Source organism: Colobus angolensis, unplaced genomic scaffold (genome assembly GCF_000951035.1).
Source record: "Colobus angolensis palliatus isolate OR3802 unplaced genomic scaffold, Cang.pa_1.0 Scaffold252, whole genome shotgun sequence".
NCBI lineage: Eukaryota > Metazoa > Chordata > Mammalia > Primates > Cercopithecidae > Colobus > Colobus angolensis.
The window spans coordinates 986897-1010102 of NW_012115733.1; the positions used below are offsets into that span (position 1 = coordinate 986897).

Here is a 23206-nt window from a genome sequence, read left to right on the forward strand (position 1 = left end):
ATAATGGCTGCACTAATTTACATTCCCACCACCGCTGTGCAAGCCTCACCGCAGCACCTCACCACCACCTTTCCTCCACAGCCTCACCAACACTTCACTCTTGTATTTTTGATAATAGCCATCCTAACAGGTATGAAGTGATATCTCATTGTGATTTTGATTTGTATTTCCCTGATGATTGGTGATGTTGAGCACATTTTTATATGCCTGCTGGCCATTTGCCATGTCTTCTTTTGAGGAATGTTTTGGCAGTTCTTTTGCCGATTTTTAATCAAGTTATTTGTTTTCTGAGGCCTTTTAGAAGTTACTATCATCAGAGAGGATGTGTAGACATAACACCTACTGTGCACAAGGCACTGTTAGATTGAAAGTTTAAAATAAAACCTAGGTACTAACCTTAAGTTTCCCCAAACAGTGCAACACACATCTACTAAGCACCCATATGTGTTGGGAACACAGGTGTGAGAGAGACCCCCTGCCCAGTAGAGTAGGGGAGACAGACTTATGAACAGACAACTTCAGTACTACTTAGTAAGTGAACACAAGAGTAGAGGTGTGTGCAGAGTGCTCTGGGAGTACACAGGCATTACTAACTTATTCAGGCTTCACAGGGAAGGGGTAGGCAGAACGTCAGGAGCGTATCAAGCGATAAGAGGGATTTGAAAAAACCTGTATAACATAGATACATATATAAGCAAAACCCCCAAATAGCCTTCTTATTTTGTATTTTATGGACACAGTAAGGAGTAGAGTCTATAGAAAACAATGAGTAAATAATAGTGTAATGAACTTTTTTCTCCCTCCTCTCCATCTGTTTTGGTTAACTGGCACATGTTCCCTAGTGCTTCTAATCAACAGTCTGAAAACTAAGCCTCTCCATGTAACAGGGTCTCAAAATGTCACTGAACATGGACCTTCACTGGAAGAACAGTATTCTCTGAAGCTTCATGATCTTCTGTAGCATATCCTCTGGGAATTGCAGAAGATTGGGCCTCTAATAACTGGTTGGGAAAGTGTATCAACTTTTTCAGGAAAGATTATTTGACTACAGAGTCTCACATATCCTATCATTAAAAGTTGCACTCTCCTATCCTGTGTTGCTATCTTAACATACTGTAAATTAAAGTTATAATTTAAAAGGGTTGAAGTGCATTTTAAAAATAGCAAATATTATTTAAATATAAAGGAATCTCCCACCCCATTGTCCAGGTTTTCCCTTTTTTTCTTTTATTGATACATAATATTCTACATATTTAAGAGGTACATGTGAATATTTGTTACCTGCATGCCAACACCAGCTCAGTTGGGGAGACCCTAACCCAGCGGCGCTAGAGGAATTAAAGACACACACAGAAATATAGAGGTGTGAAGTGGGAAATCAGGGGTCTCACAGCCTTCAGAGCTGAGAGCCCTGAACAGAGATTTATCCACATATTTATTAATAGCAAACCAGTCATTAGCATTGTTTCTATAGATATTAAATTAACTAAAAGTATCCCTTATGGGAAATGAAGGGATGGGCCAAATTAAATGAATAGGTTGGGCTAGTTAACTGCAGCAGGAACATGCCCTTAAGACACAGATGCTCATGCTATTGTTTGTGGCTTAAGAACACCTTTTAAGCGGTTTTCCACCCTGGGCGGGCCATGTGTTCCTTGCCCTCATTCCTGTAAACCCACAACCTTCCAGCTTGGGAATTAGGGCCATTATGAACATGTCACAGTGCTACAGAGATTTTGTTTATGGCCAGTTTTGGGGGCCAGTTTATGGCTTGCTCCCAACGTGTCTCCCTTCTTTGATTTGCAAAGAGATAAAAGCAAGGGCAGCTTTGTCACAGTGGGCTACTTCTCGCAGGAGTCAGGATCCACATCTGCAGACTATACAAAGACAAACAACATAGATTAAAAGCATAGTCATCATTGAAATCACAGAGCTTCCAAGTGTTTTTATCCATTTAAATGGGTTACTAGCTGCTAATTTGTCTGCAGCTCCTTTAAGCACTCTAGTTCCTGGCATTAAGGTCAGGTGTGCCTGGGATGCTTTAAATATATATATTTTAAATTTTGCTATACCCAAAAACAAGTTTGTAGAGTGCCCTTCTAGATGCTTTTTTATTCTTTCCCAAATTTTGATCTTATTAAGAGCATGTAATAGTTTCCACAAATCCTTATGTTTAGCTCCTAGAGCGGGCCATATCATTTGAGGTTGAGGTGCCACTATACTGCCATGGTTCCAGATAATAGGAACTTTTGCCATACGTCTTATTGTTTCTACCATCTGACCATTTTGTTCAGATCATCTGAACATAGTGTGACCATGCTTCCTACAGTTAAAACAAGCTCCAGGAAATGGAGTATTTCCTTTATCCACTCTCAGTCCTGCCATTGCCTGTGCCAACAAGGTAGCTTTATGCAGATTACCTCTGATACCATCACAGGCCTTGATATAATCAATTAAATGTGCTTTCCCTCTGATAGGTCGCAGGGCAGCCTGGCAATTGGGATTAGCATTGTCGAAAGCTAATAACTGCAGTACTATATCCTGAGCAGCCAAATCTGCAATCATCTTTTTAAGAGACTCCTGTAACCGAGCTATAAAATCAACATATGGTTCTCTGGGTCCCTATTTTATAGCACTAAAGGAAGGGTATTGTTCTCCACCTGAAGTGATTTTTTTTCAAGCTCTAATGCATACTCCTCTAAGCTGTTCTATGGCATCATCCTGCATGACCAATTTTGCATCCAAACCAGCCCAGCTGCCAATCCCCAAAAGTTGGTCTGCAGTTATATTAATTTGAGGTTGGGCCTGGGCATTGCAAGCAGCCTGAATAGAAGCTTCATCTGCCCACCAAGTTTTAAATTGTAAGAACTAAGCAGCAGTTGGATAGGCTCGAGTAAGAGTGTCCCAGTTAGTAGGAATCATCCGACTGGAAACAGCAACATTCTTTAACAGTCCCATTACAAAAGGAGAACCTGGTCTGTACTGATTTATTGCTTGTTTTAATTCTTTGAGTAATTTAAAAGGAAAAGACTCAAATGTAGCTATAATATTTCCCTCTTGATCTAGGGGGTATATTCTAACAGGGACTGCCAAGCCTCTAAATCACCCTCTCGTCTAGCTTGCTGAATTCCTGCCTGAATAGAACTAAGAGTGGTCGCTTGAGGCGCTGCTTGAACACTCACTGGGGCAACTAGTTTTCGCCCAGTGTCCTCCGGAAAAGAAAGATCTGGGGGGTCATTTTCTTCAAAATAATGATGACGGGGTGCAGAAGGGTAGTGATGAACCTCTCCTTCCTTTGCTGCTTTAGCTTTAGCTGGTAAATAAACATGCTCTGTAACCTCTGCTGTCACTTCACTATACTCTCCTTCCTCCTCCTCATTAGTGTGAAAAAGTTCCAAGGTGGAACGAACCAGACCCCATACCTGTCCCATTGTTACCCTGACGCTTCCAAGCTCCCCTTCTTACTCACCACAGGGATTGCTTTAAGAGTACTCAGGTGTCCTCCAGGTAGTTTTCCATTCCAACCATCGCTCCAGCGACCTTTCGACCTGGATTCGAGCCCCCATGAATGGACGCCACTTGCCGAGACCAGCTTGGTCAGGGAGACCCTAACCCAGTGGCGCTAGAGGAATTAAAGACACACACACAGAAATATAGAGGTGTGAAGTGGGAAATCAGGGATCTCACAGCCTTCAGAGCTGAGAGCCCTGAACAGAGATTTACCCACATATTTATTAACAGCAAACTAGTCATTAGCATTGTTTCTATAGATATTAAATTAACTAAAAGTATCCCTTAAGGGAAACGAAGGGATGGGCCAAATTAAATGAATAGGTTGGGCTAGTTAACTGCAGCAGGAACACACTCTTAAGACACAGATGCTCATGCTATTGATTGTGGGCTTAAGAATGCCTTTAAGCGGTTTTCCGCCCTGGGCGGGCCAGGTGTTCCTTGCCCTCATTCCCGTAAACCCACAACCTTCCAGCTTGGGCATTAGGGCTATTATGAACATGACACAGTGCTACAGAGATTTTGTTTATGGCCAGTGTTTGGGGCCAGTTTATGGTCGGATTTTGGGGGGCTTGTTCCCAACACATGCATATAATGTGTAATGATCAAGTCAGTGTATTTGGGGTATCCATACCTTGAGTAATTATTATTTCTGTGTTGGTAACATCTCAAGTCCTTTCTTCTAGATACTTTGAAATATACAATATATTGTCCATTGTTGGATGAATAGTTTGCAAATATTTTTCACAGAATTGGAAAAAATAATCCTAAAGTTTGTATGAAAGCAAAAAGGAGCCCAAATAGCTAAAACAATGCTTAGCAAAAAGAGCAAAGCTTCAGGCATCACCTCCTAACTTCAAAATATATTACAAGGCTGTAGTAACCAAAACAGCATGCTGTTGGTATGAAAACAGACACATAGGCCAATGGAAAAGAATAAAGAACCCAGAAATAAAGCCATGTAAGTAAATAAATAAAGCCAACAGATTTTTGACAAAGGCACCAACAGCATACAGTGGGGAAAGGAAACCCTTTTCAATAAATGGTGCTGGGAAAGCTCAATAAGCATATGTAGAAGAATGAAATGATTTTTATGTCTCTCACCATATACAAAAATCAAATCAAGATAATTAAAGACTTAAACATAAGACCTGAAACTATAAAATAACTGGAGAAAAACCTAGGGAAAACTCTTCAGGACATTGGTCTGGGCAAAGATTTTATGGCTGAGACCTCAAAAGTATAGGCAACAAAAACAATAGACAAATGGGACCATACTAAATTTAAAAGCTTCTGCACAAAAAAGGAAACAATAAACAGTGAAGAGACAACTTGTTGAATGGAAGAAAATAAAGCAATCTTTTCATGTTTTCAAGTGCTTCTTTAATCAATCCCATCAGTACGGTGGGTGGCACTGTGAGGAAAGGGTGAACCTTAGGGTTATTTTTTAATTTATTTTTATTTCTGTTTTTTGAGACAAGTCACCCAGGTGGGAGTGCAATGGGGCAATCATGGCTTACTGCAGCTTCAACCTCCTAGGTAGGTTCAAGCAATCCTCCCACTTCAGCCTCCTGAGTAGCTGGGAGCATAGGCACAAGACACCATGCCCAGCTAATTAAAAACATTTTTAGAGCCAGGGCCTCCCTATGTTGCCCAGGCTGGTCTCGAACTCCTGGGCTCAAGCGATCCCTCCACCTAGGCCTCCCAAAGTGCTGTGATTACAGGCATGAGCTACTGTGCCTGGCCCAAATCTTTGGGCTAGATGTTGAGTCTCAGTGACAAATAATTGCTTGACATCACTCTCTTGTGTAGACATCATCGCTGCCAAAGACTTTTTGCCTCCTAAAATGCCTTAATTATAGCCTGATTAGGTCTGACCACTATAAAGTCTGCTGCACTTTGGGTGCATGATTTCCTGTGCTACATAGAGCTCTGCTGTCCAACAGGCTCATAAAGAACCCTCCTGGACAGCTTCTCAGGCCCAGGTTTCTGCTCTGCTGTGCTTTATTATCTCCTGGGGTGAATACCCACCTGCCTGCTCTCAGGTTGTTTCCTCAGACCCAGAGTTTGGCAGTGCTTTCCTGGCAGAACAATCAACCTTCCTGTTGCCTCAAACCAGGTAGGGGACTCAGAAACGCCAGAGGCCACCCCTTGCAGAGGAGCATAAACCTACCCTTGAAAAGCAGACTGTTTCACCTCTCTCATATCAATAAGTGAATGATGGGATATGCATCAAGGGGAAGAGTGCTGAGAGAATTCTCTCAGGAATTGAACTGAAAAGGAAACCAACAAGGATTGAGCTTGTTTTCCAAAGGATAGGATCCCTTTTTGGGGGGAGTCATCCCAGAGCTGGAAAAGATGTCAGAACTATGAGAGAAGGTGAGCAAGAGAGTGAGTTAATGATCAAGTATTTTGACCATGGGTGCAGATGGATGTAGGCAGAACTACCTTAGACCACACTCCAGCTTTAATCTCTTGCTTAAATGTTGCTTTATACTCCTTTCAGAAAGTTTCTATTTTTCAGTTAATTTTGGGGTACATAATAGGTGTTTATGGGTTACCTGAAATGTTTTGATACAGACATGCAATGTGAAATAATCACGTCATGGAGAATGGGGTAGCTATCCTTTCAAGCATTTACCCTTTGAGTTACAAATAATGCAATTACACTATTTTAGTTATTTTAACATTTACAATGCAGTTACTATTTACTATAGTCACCCTGTTGTAGAAGGATGGTTACCAGAGGCTGTGAAGGGTAATCTTTCTTATTTTTCTTGTTTGCAAAGGGGAGTTTGAAAACCAAAACTCAGTTGAATGTCAGGGAGTCAGTTGAAATATACGAACACTATATACCCACCATAATATAAGGCCGTGGCCCAGGCTGCAATTTTCATCAGCAATCAAGCTGAAGCTGACACAAAAGAATTTCCATAGTTGAGACCCTACAGATCCCACAGGGGAGAGGAACAGGTAGCACTTAATTGAGAGTTCCCTACTCAATATAGCTCTCATTAGGTGGTCAGCAATTGAGGTGTAATTTCAACAATAACCACCCTGTGAGGTAGGTGTTATTATTCTTACCATTAAACAAATAAGGAAACAGGTTTCAGAGAGGTGAAGTGACTTGCCCAAGGTCACACTGCCACTAAATGGCAGAACCAGGATTTGAACTAGTGCGTCGCACATAGTACAATTTCAGTTAGTGCGTATTGGAATGCATACATCAATTAAAGGTCTGTGGGACAATAAAAATCCAAATTTTTACTTGTTTTTGTGTGTTTCTGACATTTTATAACAGAATGTTTTAAATTTACAGAAAAACTGAATTTTACATTAAACACTTAAATATACCCATCACCTAGATTCTACTAATCTATTCCTGCTATACTTGTTTCATATCTACTCATGTATTGATTTTCTCTATTCACTCATCTATATTATTTTCTGATACATTTCCAAGTAAATTGAGGACATCAGTACAGGTCCTAAAATTTCAGCATGTGTATTATTTACTAAAGTTCAATGTTTGTTTACACGTGTTCTTTTCCTTTAAAGGTAAAATTTACAGACAGTGAAATACAAAATCTGACGTGTACCATTGGGTGAGTTTTGACATCCCATGCACTTGTGTATCCAAAATTTCTATTAATGTATAGAACACTACCATCACCCCAGAAATTTCCCTCATGTGTGTTGGTTTTAACCATGCTGTGTAACTTCCTTCCCTGAACCAGCATCTCTGTTGGTGGTTAGAAGGCAATGATTCTAACTGGGAGGCTGTGTTGAGATCTCTTTTCTTTCCTTGACTGATGCTTTGGGAGAAAACCAGGTGGCATACAATAAGATTTGGTCCTCAGTGCCCTTCAGTTTGATAAGTTTCACCTGGAAGCATTTCTTTTCCTTTTAAGCAAATGCTTGTGAAAGGTTGCCCATTGATTGCAGCAGTTTGTCGGCTTAAACTGACGTGAAACAATGATTATTTGTTGTAATTTATTTTAATTTAATGTTACTAAGGTATAAGGGCTAGCATTAAGTGGTGGTTCTTTTCAGCAGGGACTCTTTCATCTGTGTTTGTTTAAAAGTAAAAGTAAGTCTGGTAAACATAAAATGTTTCTGGCTTGGTCCTCAGAGTGAGCTCTAGTCAGTTCCTTGAGACTTAGATCAAGGCTAAGGGCAAAAATAGTCACAGAATACTCAAAGGAGTGTGTGTGCCTGAGTAGGATTTAGATGAAAAGCCCAAAGGGCCTTTGGTTTATTTGAAAGAAGCTTATCAAAGCAGACAGGCTGATTTACCTTTGAAACCCAGGCTTCAAGGAATTGGGTATGTAGTAAGATTCAGACTATTCCATGACCCAGGGATTGTGAGATACTTTTTATTTGATTTTTATATGTGTATACATTTTTAAAAATAATTTCAACTTTTTAGATTCAGGAGGTACGTGTGCAGGTTTGTTACGTGGGTGTATTTCATGATGCTGAGGTTCAGGGTACAAATGATCCCGTCACCTAGGTACTAAGCATAATATCCAATAGTTAGTTTTTCAACCCTTGTCCCTCTCCCTCTCCCTTCTGGTAGTCCCCAGTGTTTATTACTGCCATTTTTATGTCCATGAGTACCCATTATTTAGCTCCCACTTATAAGTGAGAATATGTGGTATTTGGTTTTCTGTTCCTGTGTTAATTTGCTTAGGATAATGACTTCCAGCTGCATCCATGTTGCTACAAAGGACATGATCTCATTCTTTTTATGGCTGCGTAGTATTCCATGGTATATATTTACCACATTTTCTTTATCTGATCCACCATTGATGGGCACTTAGGTGGTTTCCATGTCTTAGCTATTGTGAATAGTGCTGCAATGAACATACAAGTGTGTCTTTTTGGTAGATCAATTTATTCTCTTTTGGATACTCAGTAGTAGGATTTCCGGGTCAAATGGTAGTTTTAAGTTGTTTGAGAAATCTGTGAGAGTTATTATAGGTTAAATTAGCAGAGATACTGATGGACTAGTGCCTGCCCCTACCAAACATGCCTGTGACTTTGATTCTTTTGGTTAATATTGTTGTTGCTTGTTGGCAATGTGAACATCACATTGCTTTCTTTCTTGGGATTTTGGGGGCCAGGGCAAAAGCTTGGCTCATTGTGAGGGATAGAAAGTTGGGGAGAATCTAAATGTTTGAGATGACCAGCAAGCTTCTCATTGCTTCTTTCTTTTCAAGTGTCCCAGTTACCCTGTTACAGATCCTGGAATGTTACAAATAAGAGATTCTGAGTGCTGAAAGGGACTAAATTGGACCTCTTTCCTCCATCCCCAACCCCGCTGGAAGGACCACACAGAAATAGCAAAGAGAGAAGAGCCACTCCAAAGAAGGAAATTCCATAACCTTCATTGACTGACCACTCAGTCTAATATTTACCTATTTTGCCTGGCAGGAAGTTCTTCCTCCTTGCTAGTATCAGTCCCTCTCATTGCAATGTCAGTTTCTTTTCCTTTGCTCTGCTTTCAATCAAAATTGAGAACAGCTGGTCCTTCCCTCTAAATTTTTTTATGTGCTTAGAAGTCATATTAAACCATTCTTCCTGGGTCCAGGTTTAACCATCCTTGGAGCTCCTTTATCCTTCCTGTATGTATCTGACTTGCCAACCATTTAATCATTTTGCCATAGGAAAGCAGCTTAGGCAGCTTGGGCGAACAGTGCAGCAAAGCCTAAAGCTTTACGGCTTGTGCTAATGGGCGTGCTAAATGTTTAGTAAAGACTATTTTTGAGCACACAATTGTGAACACTTTAAAGTGGACTGTACATGGAACCCATTTCCTCTCCTGGCTCCCCCAACAGGGCCTCCCCTTAGCAGCTGAAATGAGTTAGTGGCAATCAGCGCAAAGTAGGAATCCTGTGGTTTCTGCCCTTCCCTCCTGCCGCTTCTATGGCAGCTAGTCTCTTAAAATGAGCATTCTCTCTAGAATAGCCAGTAAATGTGACATTGGAATCAGTTGGACAAAGGGTCTAGGAGTCACTTTAGCTAAATAGCGGGAGGTGCTAGTGCTGAAGCACCACTGGAGGTTTTAGGAGAGGTCGAGGGGACAGGGTTGAACAGCAATTGATGAAAGAGTTTGGACCCAGAATATTTGCTATCCACAGAACGGTTCTACCTCAGAGTTGTACATGCCTTTTTTGCAAGTTTGTAGAGGACGTTTCTGGCCTTTGTTCACTTGGCCTTTGTCCACTGTCTCAACTATGCGAAAGTGATGCCAGAAATCTGTGGCAGAATCCCAGTTTCAGGGCCAGTTGGGTTCCTAAAAGAGAGGAGGGTAACTTGCCATGCATGGGATTCTTCTGTCAGGCAGGCTACCTGCCTTTGATGAGGTATGTTCTTCAATTACTGAAGTGATTTGGGAGGGCTGCTGCCTTAAGTTGGCCTGCAGGGTGGGGCCAGGGCCCATGTTAGGGTGAATTGGATATATCTGATGGCACTGCAGAGAAAAGGGATATTGTCCTGTTCTCCTGACTGTTGGCTTCTTTGTTTTAATCAAACCTTAAAAACTCTTCTCTTTATAAACACCAGCCAGGCAGTTTGTCTCAGCAAAGCTACAGGAGCACTTAATATATGCAGCCATAAAGAAGAAGGAAGAGAAAGAGACAGAAAAAAAAACCCTTTGGCATTTGTATGAGAGTGTCATTGAAGGCTTCATCACAGATCCACTCAAGAGTTAGAAACTGAAATTGTCTTGGGGTAGGGGTGGGGAGAGCAGTTTGATTGAAGCATTAGCTGCCTTGGCCCTGAGCCAAGGCAAATTGCCAGAGAACCATTAAACTCTGTGTAATTCCATATAACTCACAGCAGCCATAGGTAATCTGAATCAGACCTGACAAAACTTCACTATCACTTATTGTCCATTAGCACTGAATGCACGCTACAGATATTAAACTTTTTAAAGCCATATCATGGTGGTCATATTTTCTAAATCCCAATCAGAAAACCTGGCTTGACAAAGGATTTATTTTCTGACTTGTGAATTTGTTTATATGAAAAGCCTCACAAAAGGTATAATCACTAACTCACAGAGGTATAAAATACTAAACCCACTGAACAAATGGTATTTAAGGAAGGAACTATAGTCACATGAAATTGGGTCAGGGCAAACTCTCATTTGGACATTGATGAGGGTTCCCCCCACCCCACACATACTTTCTAGGGGTCTGAGGGCACTGGTTAACGAAGCACTAAATCAAATTAGAATCTGGTTTATGCCCATCATCTGGATTTGCTCTTAAATTTTTCAGGGATGGTGAACTGAAAGAGCCTGTTGTACTGTCTGTACACACGAAGGTGGAGTCGATGTGACTTTGAATTCCCAGATGCTGGGAGTAGTTAAATATCCCACTGTTCATGGTCTGTTTGTGAGGGCTTGTGTGTGTTTTAAATTAACTTCCTAAGGCAGAGAATGTTAAAAACTGAGGAGAATCATATCTGGATACAAGTTATTATTGCCATACACCTCAGTTTCCTTAAAGGCTCCATTCCTTCCACTAAATTGAGAGTCTAACATTCACCTTGGGGCACCTCATGACAAATAGGCTATTTAGCTCAAAGGATAATTATTCTGGAATATTCTGAGCCAATAATAATAATGCTTTTTACAAAATTTAAAGTGTCTCTTTAGCAAGAACTGTTTGTATTGCTAGTTAACGATCATGAATAGCAATATACCCATGAAAACAAAAAGGTTTTGTCACAACCTTGCGGAAGAAAGTATCTTAAACCTAATAGATGCTCTATCCCGGGCAAGTCATATAATATCCCTGAACTTCAGTTATATGAAAAACAAAGTTAAAATATTATTACTTCTCCAGAATCAGTCAAATGAATAAGGTGATATCCTGAGATCCCTTTTCATTCTAATTTCAACAAATATTTATTGAGCAACTACAATGTGTTCAATACAGACATTTATTTTCCTAGGTGACAGTGATAGAGCTGTATAAAGGCGTTGACTATCTCCCACACTATAATGTATCTTGACATCCAGTAAACATACATAGAAATAAATGAGATCATGAAAGATGGTGGTAAATTCTATGAAGACAATAAAACAGGTAATATGATAGAGAGTGATGAGATGTGGGTAGAGAAGAGAAGGAACATTCTTTATGTGGGTGGTCAGGAAAGGTCTCTCTGAGGAGGCAAGATCTGAGCTGACACCTCAATGATAAAAGGAGCTATGCAGGATCTAGAAGAAGAATGTTCTCAACAGATGGAACAGTAAGTACGAAGATCTTGAGACAGAGATGGGCTTGACCTCTCTAAAGAACAGAAAGTTTGATATGACGTGTGTGTGTGTGAGTGTGTGTAGAGGATAAGAGGTTATGGGAAATAAGGTCAAAAAGGCATGCATGGCCAGATCATGTAGAGCTTCTGATCTGTTGCTATTTACATTGTAAAAATCATTCTTTGGTCTGTCTGATTTAATTAATGAATGTTCGTACCAGATGTTAATGACACAAGGGCTTGAAGTTTGCCCATAGGAGACCCAAGGAGAGGGTCTGGGTGTGGGGTAGGGAGGCAGAAAGGGAAGATGAAGTAGAGAAGGCGAGCTCAAATGCCTGGTTGGCGGGGCAGGGAGAGGTGGGAGTGGAAAAGAGAATGTGTAGGGAGGGTTGGAAAAAGTTTGAGGGAGGAGGAAAAGCACCAGAGTGACCTTGGCTGTGAGGAACACCCTCAGTGCCAAGGTTGTGGAGTCTGCTATCAGAAGGGGTCAACCTTTATAGGAGAAGGGGCAGGAATGTACTCTTGTTTAAAGTTAGAAAAGTGACAATGAGCAGGAACTGAAGCTAAAAATCTGGTCCTCTCTTTTTATCCAGCCTTAACTTAAAGAGCAGGTCTGATACCAGAGAGAATGGCATTCACATTGCTTGCCTTATTGATTTTCCAGGTCTTGAACTCAAATGCCTGTCACTTCCTCCTTCATTTTCTTCTCAACCTAATCCTGTCACTGCAAAAGGAAATAATCTCTGATGCAAGAGTCCCTTCCCGCCACTAACACATAAGCAATTGAGTGCATTTTTTTCTCTTTTTTTTCAGTTGTGAAAACTCAGTTTTGTTTTATGTTATTTGGCACGTTTTGTTGAGCAGGAAAGAGATGGTGTGTCATTTCTCAGTCATGATGTGAACAGGACAGTAGCTTGGAACAGACTGTGTGATGGCTGACTTATTCCCAGATTTGCAGCACTATGTGAAAGCAGCAGCAAGTGTGCTGATTTAATATAAAGTGGGATCTATCCTAGGCTCAGTAACGGATGTTATTATTATTGCTTTTGCAACATACATGTATGCCTTGGTAGGTTATTTATTTGGGAGCTGTTTGCTTTGGTAGCAGTTATTCACAAGGATAAGAGGAAGTTAAATTTTTTTTCTCCTCCTTCACCTCCCACTGGTCAGAGGTCTAAGTGGAGACCAGAGATTAAAATTACTGCCAAGGAAAGGGGGCCTGGGCAGGGTCAAACAGTGTTCTGGGAGTGGCATGCAGGTGCCCACCTCCGGGAAATAGAAAGCAAACCTCCTCTCCCTTCGTCCACATCTGCTGGAGGGTATACAGGCTCCTAGTAAGCTGGACAAGTGGTTTCCAGGCAGCAAAGCAGGCCTAGTAGTTTCCAGAGGCAGCCTTTTGTCCCTACCCTGAAGGGTGTTTAGTCCCTGGGTCCTTTTCCAGTCAGAAATGACTAATGTTGGGTACGTGTACTCTTTAGAAACTGTCTTTGGCTTTTTGCATAATGGATTATAAATAAATGGCTTCAGGGAACCAGCAATGAGTTATTGAGTGAACCTGGCTTTGGGATGGTTCAGATTCCAGATAGTTAATCACATCCTCTTGGGCTGGAAGACTGTATCTAACTCATTCACATTCAGTAGGGAAGTTAAAAAGGCATTTTTGATCAACTTGAAAAATAGTTTTCACATCAACAATGACTTGATACTGAAGAAATAAAGATTATATTAATCCAAGTAGAATTATTCCCATCACTCACTAGCAATCTGGTGGAATTTAACACACCTCTTGTTTTAATTTGGGCATTTCTTACAAGTATTAATGCATAATTTGAAAATGACAATGAATTGATATGTCATCTTTACAGTGTTTTTATATTAGGCAGTAGGTAAAAGACCGTTGGTCTTTCCAGCTTCCTAAGGCTCGCTAGATTTGTACACAGTGCTCTCTTAATGCTGGAGGACATTATGGACTTTCTGGTTTGTCCTAGACTGTTTTAATGCTATACAAGGGAAAACTCTGTTGCTGACAACTGCTTCTGGAAGTCCGGAGCAAATTCGCTTGCACTCTACCATATTCTTTCCTCCAGTTTGTTCCACTCGGGTTCTCCCTGAACTCTCTCCACCACATCAGCTTTGCAAGGTTCTCTGATCATTTGTATCACTGAAAGTCATACCTTATTAGACGGTCAAGAAACATAGGCAATCTAACAAAGAGACTGAATTAGTTCATTCTCACATTGCTATAAACATACTACCTGAGACTGGGTAATTTATAAACAAAAAAGGTTTAATTGACTCACAGTTCCACATGGCTGGCTCGGGAGGCCTCAGGAAATTTACAATCATGGCAGAAGGTGAAGTGGAAGCAAGGCACATCTTACATGGCATCAGGTGAGAGAGAGAGAGAGAGAGAGCGAGGAAGTGCCACACTTAAAACCATCAGCTCTCGTGAGAATTCCCTCACTATCACAAGAACAGCATTGGGGAAACCACCCCCATAATCTAAGCACTTCCCACCAGGTCACTCCCTCCACATGTGGGGATTACAATTCAATATGACATTTGGGTGGGAACACAGAGCCTAACCATATCAGGGACAGTAATGGTGCCTGAGGAAAGGCTAGTTGCCTGTGTGGCAATGGCCTGATGAAGTTCAGCTTCTAGGAGTAGGTGTCATGAACTCTGGGGACCATAAGAAAAAAACATATCTGAGATTGACAAGAGGAGTAGCAGTAGATGTCTCCAACATTGGATGAGGAATTGATTCTATTTTTATAATATGTCAAGACAAAAATTGGCTGGAGATTAAAAATGGAATCAAATCATTAAGACTTTTCACCTTTACCTGTCAACTGGTAAAATAGTGTTGGTCTTTATTTTCATTTTTTACTGAAATCCTACCTTCTAAGAGGTAGGGAGGATGAATACTATCTCAAAGCAGACAGGAACAATGGGCAGATTCATAGATTATAGCCCTATTGTGAAGGCTAACGTTTTAAGAGAAATGTTTTGCCTTGATTAAAACTGTGAGTATGTGAAAATGATGCTGGAGTCTTGGTGCCTACCTCAGAAATATAAGCTGAATAGTCTAGAGGACTTTATTCTTTTAATTCTTTCTTAAATTAAGGAATGATTTACATATAGTAAAATGTACAAATCTTAATGAATGTTTAGTTATGTATATTCCCATATGATCTGCAGCTACATAAATATGTAGAACATTTCTAGCACCCCCCAAAAATTATGCTCATGTGCCTTTACAATCAGTAGTACAGAGTTAACCATTTTTTCAAATTATCGCCTCTCTTCTTTACCTTCATATAAAATGAAATCATACAGTATGTATTGTTTTTGTCTGATCCCTTTCATGCAACATAATCTTTTTGACATTCATTTTATTACTTTTTTTATTGTTGTATAGCATGTCATTTTTTATATGTGTATGTTTTGAAGGACATTTGGGTTGTTCCTACTTTCTGTCTATTATTAATAAAGCTGTTGTGAACAATCAAATCTTTTTATGGACACGTGCACTTATTTCTCTTGGGGGTCTCTAGGTATGGAATTGCTGGATCTGAGAGTAGACATACAGATTTCCAAAATGGTTTACATTTTTATACTCCTGCCAGCAATGTAGAGAGATCAAATTGCTGTACATTCTCACCAATACTTAAGTCTTTTTAATTTTAGCCATTCTGGTGGATATGTAGCGACCTTTTACTATAATTTTAAATCACATTTCCCTAATGAAGAATTATATTGAGCACCTTTTCAGATGCTTATTGGGTATTTGGCTATCTTTTGTAGTGAAGTGCTTGTTCAAGCCTTGCCAACTGTTAACTGGCTATTTGCCTTTTTCTTATTGATTTGTAGTTCTTTTAATATTCTGGATATAAGTCATTTGTCAGATAATATGTATTATGAATATTTTCCCAGTCTGTGGCTTGTCTTTTCCCTTTTTTAGTGCTGAAGATTTTTTTTTATTTTGATGAACTCCAATGTATCACTCTTTCCTTTATGATTACTACCTTTTGTATCCTGCTCAAAAAATCTTTGCCCACCTCAAGGTCACAAATATATGCCCCATGTTTTTCTCTAAAAGCCCTATGATTTTAGTCCTCTCATTAGGTCTGTAATCCAGCTAACATTTTTAGTAAAAATGTACATCAGTAAAAATGTTTTGAGTATGTGTCTCCAGTATACACAGTTTTATTTACGGATGATCTAATTTATTACCACCAATATTAAATATTAATAAAGCTTGATTTTTAAATTTTTTAGATATATAAACAGAAGTTCCAGTGGATCATCTTGTACACAGCCTGGGATATATGTACCCCACTCTGAACACTATTGTTCTATACCACCAAAGAATAACATTTGTGACAAACACTGATAGCATTAATGTCAGAAGAACACTTCAGTGTAAACAAATGGCTAGAGTTGACAGAGCCCCAGTGAGCATATCTGCTAGCAATGTAAGAAACCCTCAGTTGACTCTTGTGCTGTCATGTTTGTCTCCGCTTACTGGGCTTACAGAGACAGCAGGATGATCTGACTTGGTAGGAGCAAAGACAAATTTGCCTTTGGTTGCTGACATGGGGACAGTGCTCTTGAGTCTTCTTCCCCTGTCCTCATCACCAAATTCCTAGAGCTGAGCTTGGCACTGGGCTGAGTTTTTGGCAAAGGTGCTTAGAATTTGACTGGAGCTAATCCCCAGGGAAATTTAATGATTTGGAGCTTAGACGGCCTTTGTTGTGAGGATTAGTAAACTAGATGGTGATTAAGCAGCTGGGGAGGAAGAAACTGTCTGTTGGGCTAGGTCATGCTGTGGGGCACAGCATAGTTCCGTTGACTGAAGGTCAGGGGAGCCCTTGGGCCTGATTCACAGAGCTTTACACTCTGGGGCAGCTCCTTGTAGGATTTGGGCATCTGCTTATTAGCTGGTAGAGGTAAAGAATGGCTTCTCCCTTGGTGTCCACCTCTTCCCTCTGTCCACATATAGGGATTACTCCTTTGAATCAGGGCTACTTACATCTTTTTAATTGGTTATTGTTTTCCAATTCTCATTGAAGAGAAAAGTTTTTGTTGTCTGTTTTGCCTTTTGGAAAACTGGTGTAAAGTATGGAAGATGAAATTAGGAACAGAATTTCTTGTTTTTCTAATCTAGACTGCTTCAGAAATTTGAGAGCGGTTTTTAAGGGAAGAAGTTGCAGAGAGAGACAAGTTAGGTGTTGAAAACCATGGCAAGAAGACTGCCAAGGTTTGAAAGCCTGTATCTCCCATGTCCAGGGAACCCTGATTGATTTCTCCTAGCATGATCAGATTCTAAGAGATACCAACAAGGAAAAAGAGGGTAGATTAGAAACAGACAGCCCCCAACCTGTGGTTTGCTTAAGATTTCAAATTAAGTTTCAGAATGAGCAAGGACTTTATTCATTCTTTGATACTCCTACTTCTTAATAGTTAAACTTCCCAAAGCCAGCTTAACCCTAGCTCTGTATTTTCTATTCTTTCTCAGAAAGGGCCAAATTCATGAACGGATGCCTAGAGTGTTACTAAAAACTTGAAAATCCTTCTAAGATGCTAAAAAGATATTCAGAGGGTATATTATTTCTTTAAACAACTGGACTACAGTATTCTGAGCAGACCTTTTCTATTTGCAAAAACAAACAAACAAACAAACCAAAAAACAAACACTTCAATTTAAACAATTATGTTGTTTGTCTTCTTTAGACGATAGACAAGCTGGTGGAGGTAGCAGTATGGGCTGGTAATTTGGCCAGAAGCTCTTGGACCAAGAGCTGACCAAGAAAGTTTCAGTTGATGCTCATTTTTTCCAATAAATTTCCTGTAGCAGGCAGAGGTATTCACAATCATGTCATTGATTTTTAATGCTGCTCTTACACTAACGTAATAGGTGTTCAGTACCCATCAGTTATTGTTGCAGATGGTGTTTCTCCTATGAATGCATTTTTAAATTATAAACCTGATTTAATACTTCTTTTCTTCCCTTTTTCTTCTCCTAAATTTATTCAAAAGACCCAAGCAAGTATCTCTTAGTATGATTAAATAAAAGCTACTAGGAAGCCAGCAAGTGCTGTTAAGTCAATTGTTCTTTGCCTTTACTCTCAAGGAGCCAACTTGTCACTTTGTTGACAGCTATCAGAGCACTTCATGCTTCATTGAAGACCCATCAAAAATTTCCAAATTGCTAGCTCATTAGCACAAAATAGGGCTTCAGGAATCTCTTTCTCTCAGTGTCCTGACTGGGCCTTATTAAGTGTTCCAACCTTGGTGGACCACTCTGAAACAGTGGATAAAGACCAGGGGAATTGAGAGATGGATGTTAATTAGTCAATTTTGAAGGAGTGAAACATGGGTGAAGGCAGAGTACAATGGGACAAAAAGCTGAGATTATCTGTGTCAGCAGAAGGATAATGCATGACTTTGCTAACTGTTCACAGGTCACTGAATGTCAGAACTGAAAAGGCCCAGAGCTGTCAGAGCCCCAAGAGATCATCTAGTCAGGCCCTCTTACACATTTTACCAGTAAGAGAAGAGAGGCTGCAAGAAGGGAAAGGGACTTGTCCAAAGTCAATCAGCTCTTCCTAGCTTTCCAGGCACCACCTGGCTTTTGGTTATATGACCTCTATGTAATCAATTTTCAATTACTTGGGCCACTCACTGCTAGCCCAGCAATCACTTGGGTAATCCAAAATGACACATAAGTTAACCATCGTTTACACTGAGCTTTGTGATGTGTGTTTATACCGACATTCCAATGCATCTGGGTCTAATCTGAGAATTCACAACACTTCAACTGAAACAAGAAAGCCACCCTGAAGGTCTGATTCAGGAAGAGCTGGAAAGCTGACCAGCCTTACTGAATGGATAGCATCATATATTGTTATACAGTCCCTCAAACAGGGTATGTTAATTTCAACAAGTTTGTTGATTCACACCTTTCCAGGGCCCCAGCCAGAGTTAGGAGGAGGGTGGTGGGAAGGGGAAAACAAAACCTTTTGTAGAAGAATATACATATCATCTTTTCCCCCTCCATCCCTCTTCTCCCTTCCTCTCATTCATTTTTCCTTCCTTCCTTTCCTTTTTTATTGATAGAAACATGAACATCTGCTTTTTCTTCCATATAAACAAATATGTGAGTAAGACGTTGACCTGTAGAACTGGCTGTAAGGAGGCCAAACAATAAATAGAAGACATGCTAGATCTCAGAAATCTAGAGGTAGAGTGGGGAGGAGAAAGGCCAGTGAGCAGTAATTTAAAAAGGACCAAAAAGTCTGGAAGAGTATGGAATCCATCGCACAGCTCAGTAAATACCCTGGGTCTGGAAAAGGGCTAGTCTGGGATATAGTTGAAGGGATCTTCAACCAAATGGAGTCTTACTTCCTGATCTGGACCCTTCTGAACTCTTGGATTACGCTGGTGACCCAAAATTTGCTGGATTTTTGTCTGAGCATCTTCAGACTTGTACTAAATTGGGATTATTTCACTTGACATATCTCCTAAGGAGGAGGATGCTGGTGACTGAGAAGGGGCATGGAACAGAAAAAAGGGGCATGAACAGTTGGCCTGATGCTGTAGTCCAAGAAACAGTCTGTGCAAGGACTCAGATAGTGGCAGCTGAAGGAGCAGTAAGGAATGCCAAATGCCTGAGCTTTTGCTACGGCAATAATTAAGCATTTTAGTTTAAAAGGTTTCTCCCTTTTATCTTTTGGCCTAGAATAAACAGAGATCTTACTGCTGTAACAGTGTTTAATTAACCAAAGATGGTACTTAATATCAATACATATTGAGGGGAAGACTTGCTATGGGTAACAGTAATATGGATAATTAAGTTGTATGAATTAAAAACAATGGGTAGAGTGAATTAAGACTAATGTACATCAACAGGGAAAATCTATTAGCATTCATTAGTCAGACTTCTGTTTGTGGTTCTTTGTTAGCCTCGGGAAACCCTTTCAAATGGCTGATCCCTGTTGAAAGTTCTGCCTGGTGCTAAGGGCCTTCTATGGATGCCAAAGGAATGAGTCATTCAAATAGAACTTCTGAAATTCAAGTACAGTATTTTCCTTTTCTCTCTCTCTCTCTTTCTTTCTTGGCGGCAGGCAGCAGTGACTGTGAAGTAATAATGATAATGACAATGGAAATAAGAGTGTAATCCTGATTAATTTGCTGAGAGTTGTTCCCCATTTACCAATATTGGCTTGTTTGGTGTTGAATGTGGCCCGGGTACTGGAACAAAGGTATATATATTCAGTGTCACTTGGCTAACCTATGATTTGTCAGACAAAGGTTAATTTTTTAAAAAAAGTTGGGTTAGCAGCAATAAATATAATAACATTTTGTGATTTAACTCAGAAGTTCAATTTATTTGATGGAGTTTAAAAAATCCTGAACTTAAATTTTTTTCTGCACCCAGGAGGTCTCATCTGCAAAATTGCACATGAGCTGGCCAACCTAAAGCTCAACAATATTATAACTTCCATGGTGTGGGGATAGATTGAGGGGACATTATAAAAGACTGAGAGAAAGATTGGAACAAGAGTAGAAGTGTAAAAATACCTCCAGTGAATACCAGCCCTTAATTGCCCCATTTAGAATCTGCCATTCCCTAAGGACTATACAATTTAATTATACTTACATTCCCTTTCTCTGGAAACAAACAAAAGCAACTCCTGATTACATCAATGAGTTGGAGCCTTTTTTACCTGACCATCTCAGTTGATAAATAAGCTGTAGGCAGTAACCTGTCCCTGAGGCTAGAAATTAGGAGCCTTGTTCATTTTTATATCTCTAGCATGTTGTCCTATGCATAATAGAAATGTGCTTAAATACTTAAGGAATGATTAATGGATGGGTGAGATGACTGCTTTCATGGATTATCATGGATGGAATTTATGTTCCAATAGGTAGAACTCACCTTCATGGTAAAATGAATGTATAAAATTAGCCATAAGCAAAGACCCCCAGGGACATTCTGCTTTGCTTTGCTTTTGCCTGCCCCAGTGGCTATTATTTCTGCCTTTGCTTTCAATACCCCTCAGTCTGACAATCTTCTTCCTCAGATTGCCCCGGTTGATGGAAATTCTATAGGTTGTGTTGTAACAGTAAATACTCATATTTCCAGCTTTCTCTGAATGCTCACTGTGTGTCAGACACTAGAAGCACTGTGCTGGGCACATGTTGAAGAGACATAGATAAAGAAGCAGCTACATTGTACCTACTTGTATCTTTTGAATTTGCCATTCCACTCACAGAATGTTGAGCTGGAAGCCACTTTCCTGGTCTTCAGAGTCAACCCCCTTGTTATAATAATCAGAGCTCATATTAATTGAGGACTTACTGTTCTCAGATATTTACTATACTAACAACCCTGTGAGGTAGCTAGTCTTGTTGTCTACATGTCACATAGGAGGGAATTGAGACACAGAGATGTTAAGTAACTTCCTAAGGATCACACAGCTAGGAAGTAGCGGAGCCAGGATTCAAACTTACGTCTGTCAGATTTCAAAGCCTGCCCAAAGATAGGAAAGAGCTTGCCAAAGGTCATTTTGATGGAGCCTAGCTCTTCTGGCTCTAATTTGCCTGCACTTTTTGGTAGGCCATGCTGCTGCTTTAGCCACACGCTAGGGTTCCTTCCAAGCATCAGTTTCTTGTTTAGAAGTGCTAGTCTTCCTGGTTGGACTGCTGATTCCTCCAGGCAGGGATTGCATTATTTCCATGTTGCCTCCTTCCTCAAAGGTTTGCTCAAGCTTTGCCTTCAGTAAATAATGACCTGTGATCAGCTCCTGAGCTATTCCAAGGAGCTGCCTGGAGCCATTCCCCAGTACTACTTGTGGCTCCAGGGTTGGAAGAAACAAGTAGAATTTTGGGGAGAAAGTCGCCTCACTACCTGCTTTCTGTTTTGTTCTCTGCAACACAGATTGAAGATGGAGGCAAGGCAGCTTTGTCCCAGAAGATGAGGACTGGTGATGAGCTGGTGAATATCAATGGCACTCCATTATATGGCTCCCGCCAAGAGGCCCTCATTCTCATCAAAGGCTCCTTCCGGATTCTCAAGCTGATTGTCAGGAGGTAAGGTACAGGGAGGGTCTCTGTAAGAAGCAGAGGCCACTGAAACTTGGTTGGTAATAAAGCTCAATAGAGTCATGTCTCTATCAATATTATAAAGGAAAGATGTGTTTCACTTGAATAGAATTTTGCAGACAACTGAAGCAGAATAGCACAGGAGAAAGAGCCTTTGGTTCAAATCCTGGCACTGCCACATAGACACATAATCTTGGATAAATTTATTTGTCCTCTGCAAGACTGTTTCCTTATTTGCTGTAAAGAGGACTAAATTACTCATTATATACCAAGGGGCTATTTAATCCAGTGTTTTTCCATCTCCTTCTTTATAATACACTATCATTCCTGAACCACATATCAATGGAGACTTAAAGAGCCCCTACTACAGCCATGGAGGCTGTAGCAAACTCTTAGAAACCCTTTCCTTGAGGATTGCACAGTCTAGCAGGGGAGAAAAGATACACATGTGACTAAGTAGCTATATATTTTTAAAGAAGGCAGTAAAGGCTTGTGTGTGATTATCACATGGATCGTTCAGACAGAAATTGCTATTAGAGAAAGAGATCACTGCAGAAGGGATTGATAGGGTAAGACTTCATAGAGGAAGTAGAATTTAAGCTAAAGGGTGAGTATAATTTGAAAAATAAACCACCAGAAGAGGAAGGCATTGCAGGTAAGTGCAGTGGCATAAGCAGAAGGAAGGGAAGGACATATTTGGGCACAGTTATTCTGCTACCACCAAAAGCATCTGGTGAACTTTCCACGTGGCTTTTCTTTCATTTTGCTGCTGCATCTTTGCTTTGTATTATTGGAGCTCAGCCTTCTCCCTTTCTATTGTGTGTGTGTGTTTTTTTCCTTTATCTTAAGTTTGCATCTTCCCACAATCTCACTTCTCCCTCTGGCTCCTGCCCTGTCTTTCTCCTTTTGTTCATACTCAGTCTCAAAGGAACAGTCTATAGTCACTGTCCCCACTTCTCCACCTGCCATTTAGCTTTCTACTCTCTGCAGCCAGAATTTGACCCTCAGAACTCCACTGAAACTACTCTGTCAAAAGCTACAAATTATCACCTAATTGTCAAAGTCAATGGGTTATTTTTAGTATTCATCATATATGGCATTTAACATTATAGCTCTAGATTTTGCCCCCTACCTTCCTTTATGAAACTCAATACCAAAAATCTCACATAGCAACTCAATAGCAAAAAAACAAACAAACAAAAAAACCCCAAATAATCCAACTTAAAAATGGGCAAAGAACTGAATAGACATTTCTTTTTTTTTTTTTTTTGAGACGGAGTCTCGCTCTGTCTCCCAGGCTGGAGTGCAGTGGCCG

The 23206-nt window shown here is 40.2% G+C and overlaps 1 protein-coding gene across 1 annotated transcript in view; it reads left to right on the forward strand.

The window, feature by feature from the left end:
- SHROOM4 (shroom family member 4) overlaps positions 1 to 23206 on the forward strand; it is a 235813-nt gene that overhangs the window by 108853 nt on the left and 103754 nt on the right. Inside the window, exon 2 of the mRNA XM_011946638.1 lies at positions 21728 to 21879. Coding sequence (XP_011802028.1) covers positions 21728 to 21879 — 152 coding nt within the window. The remainder of the gene's footprint in view (positions 1 to 21727; positions 21880 to 23206) is intronic.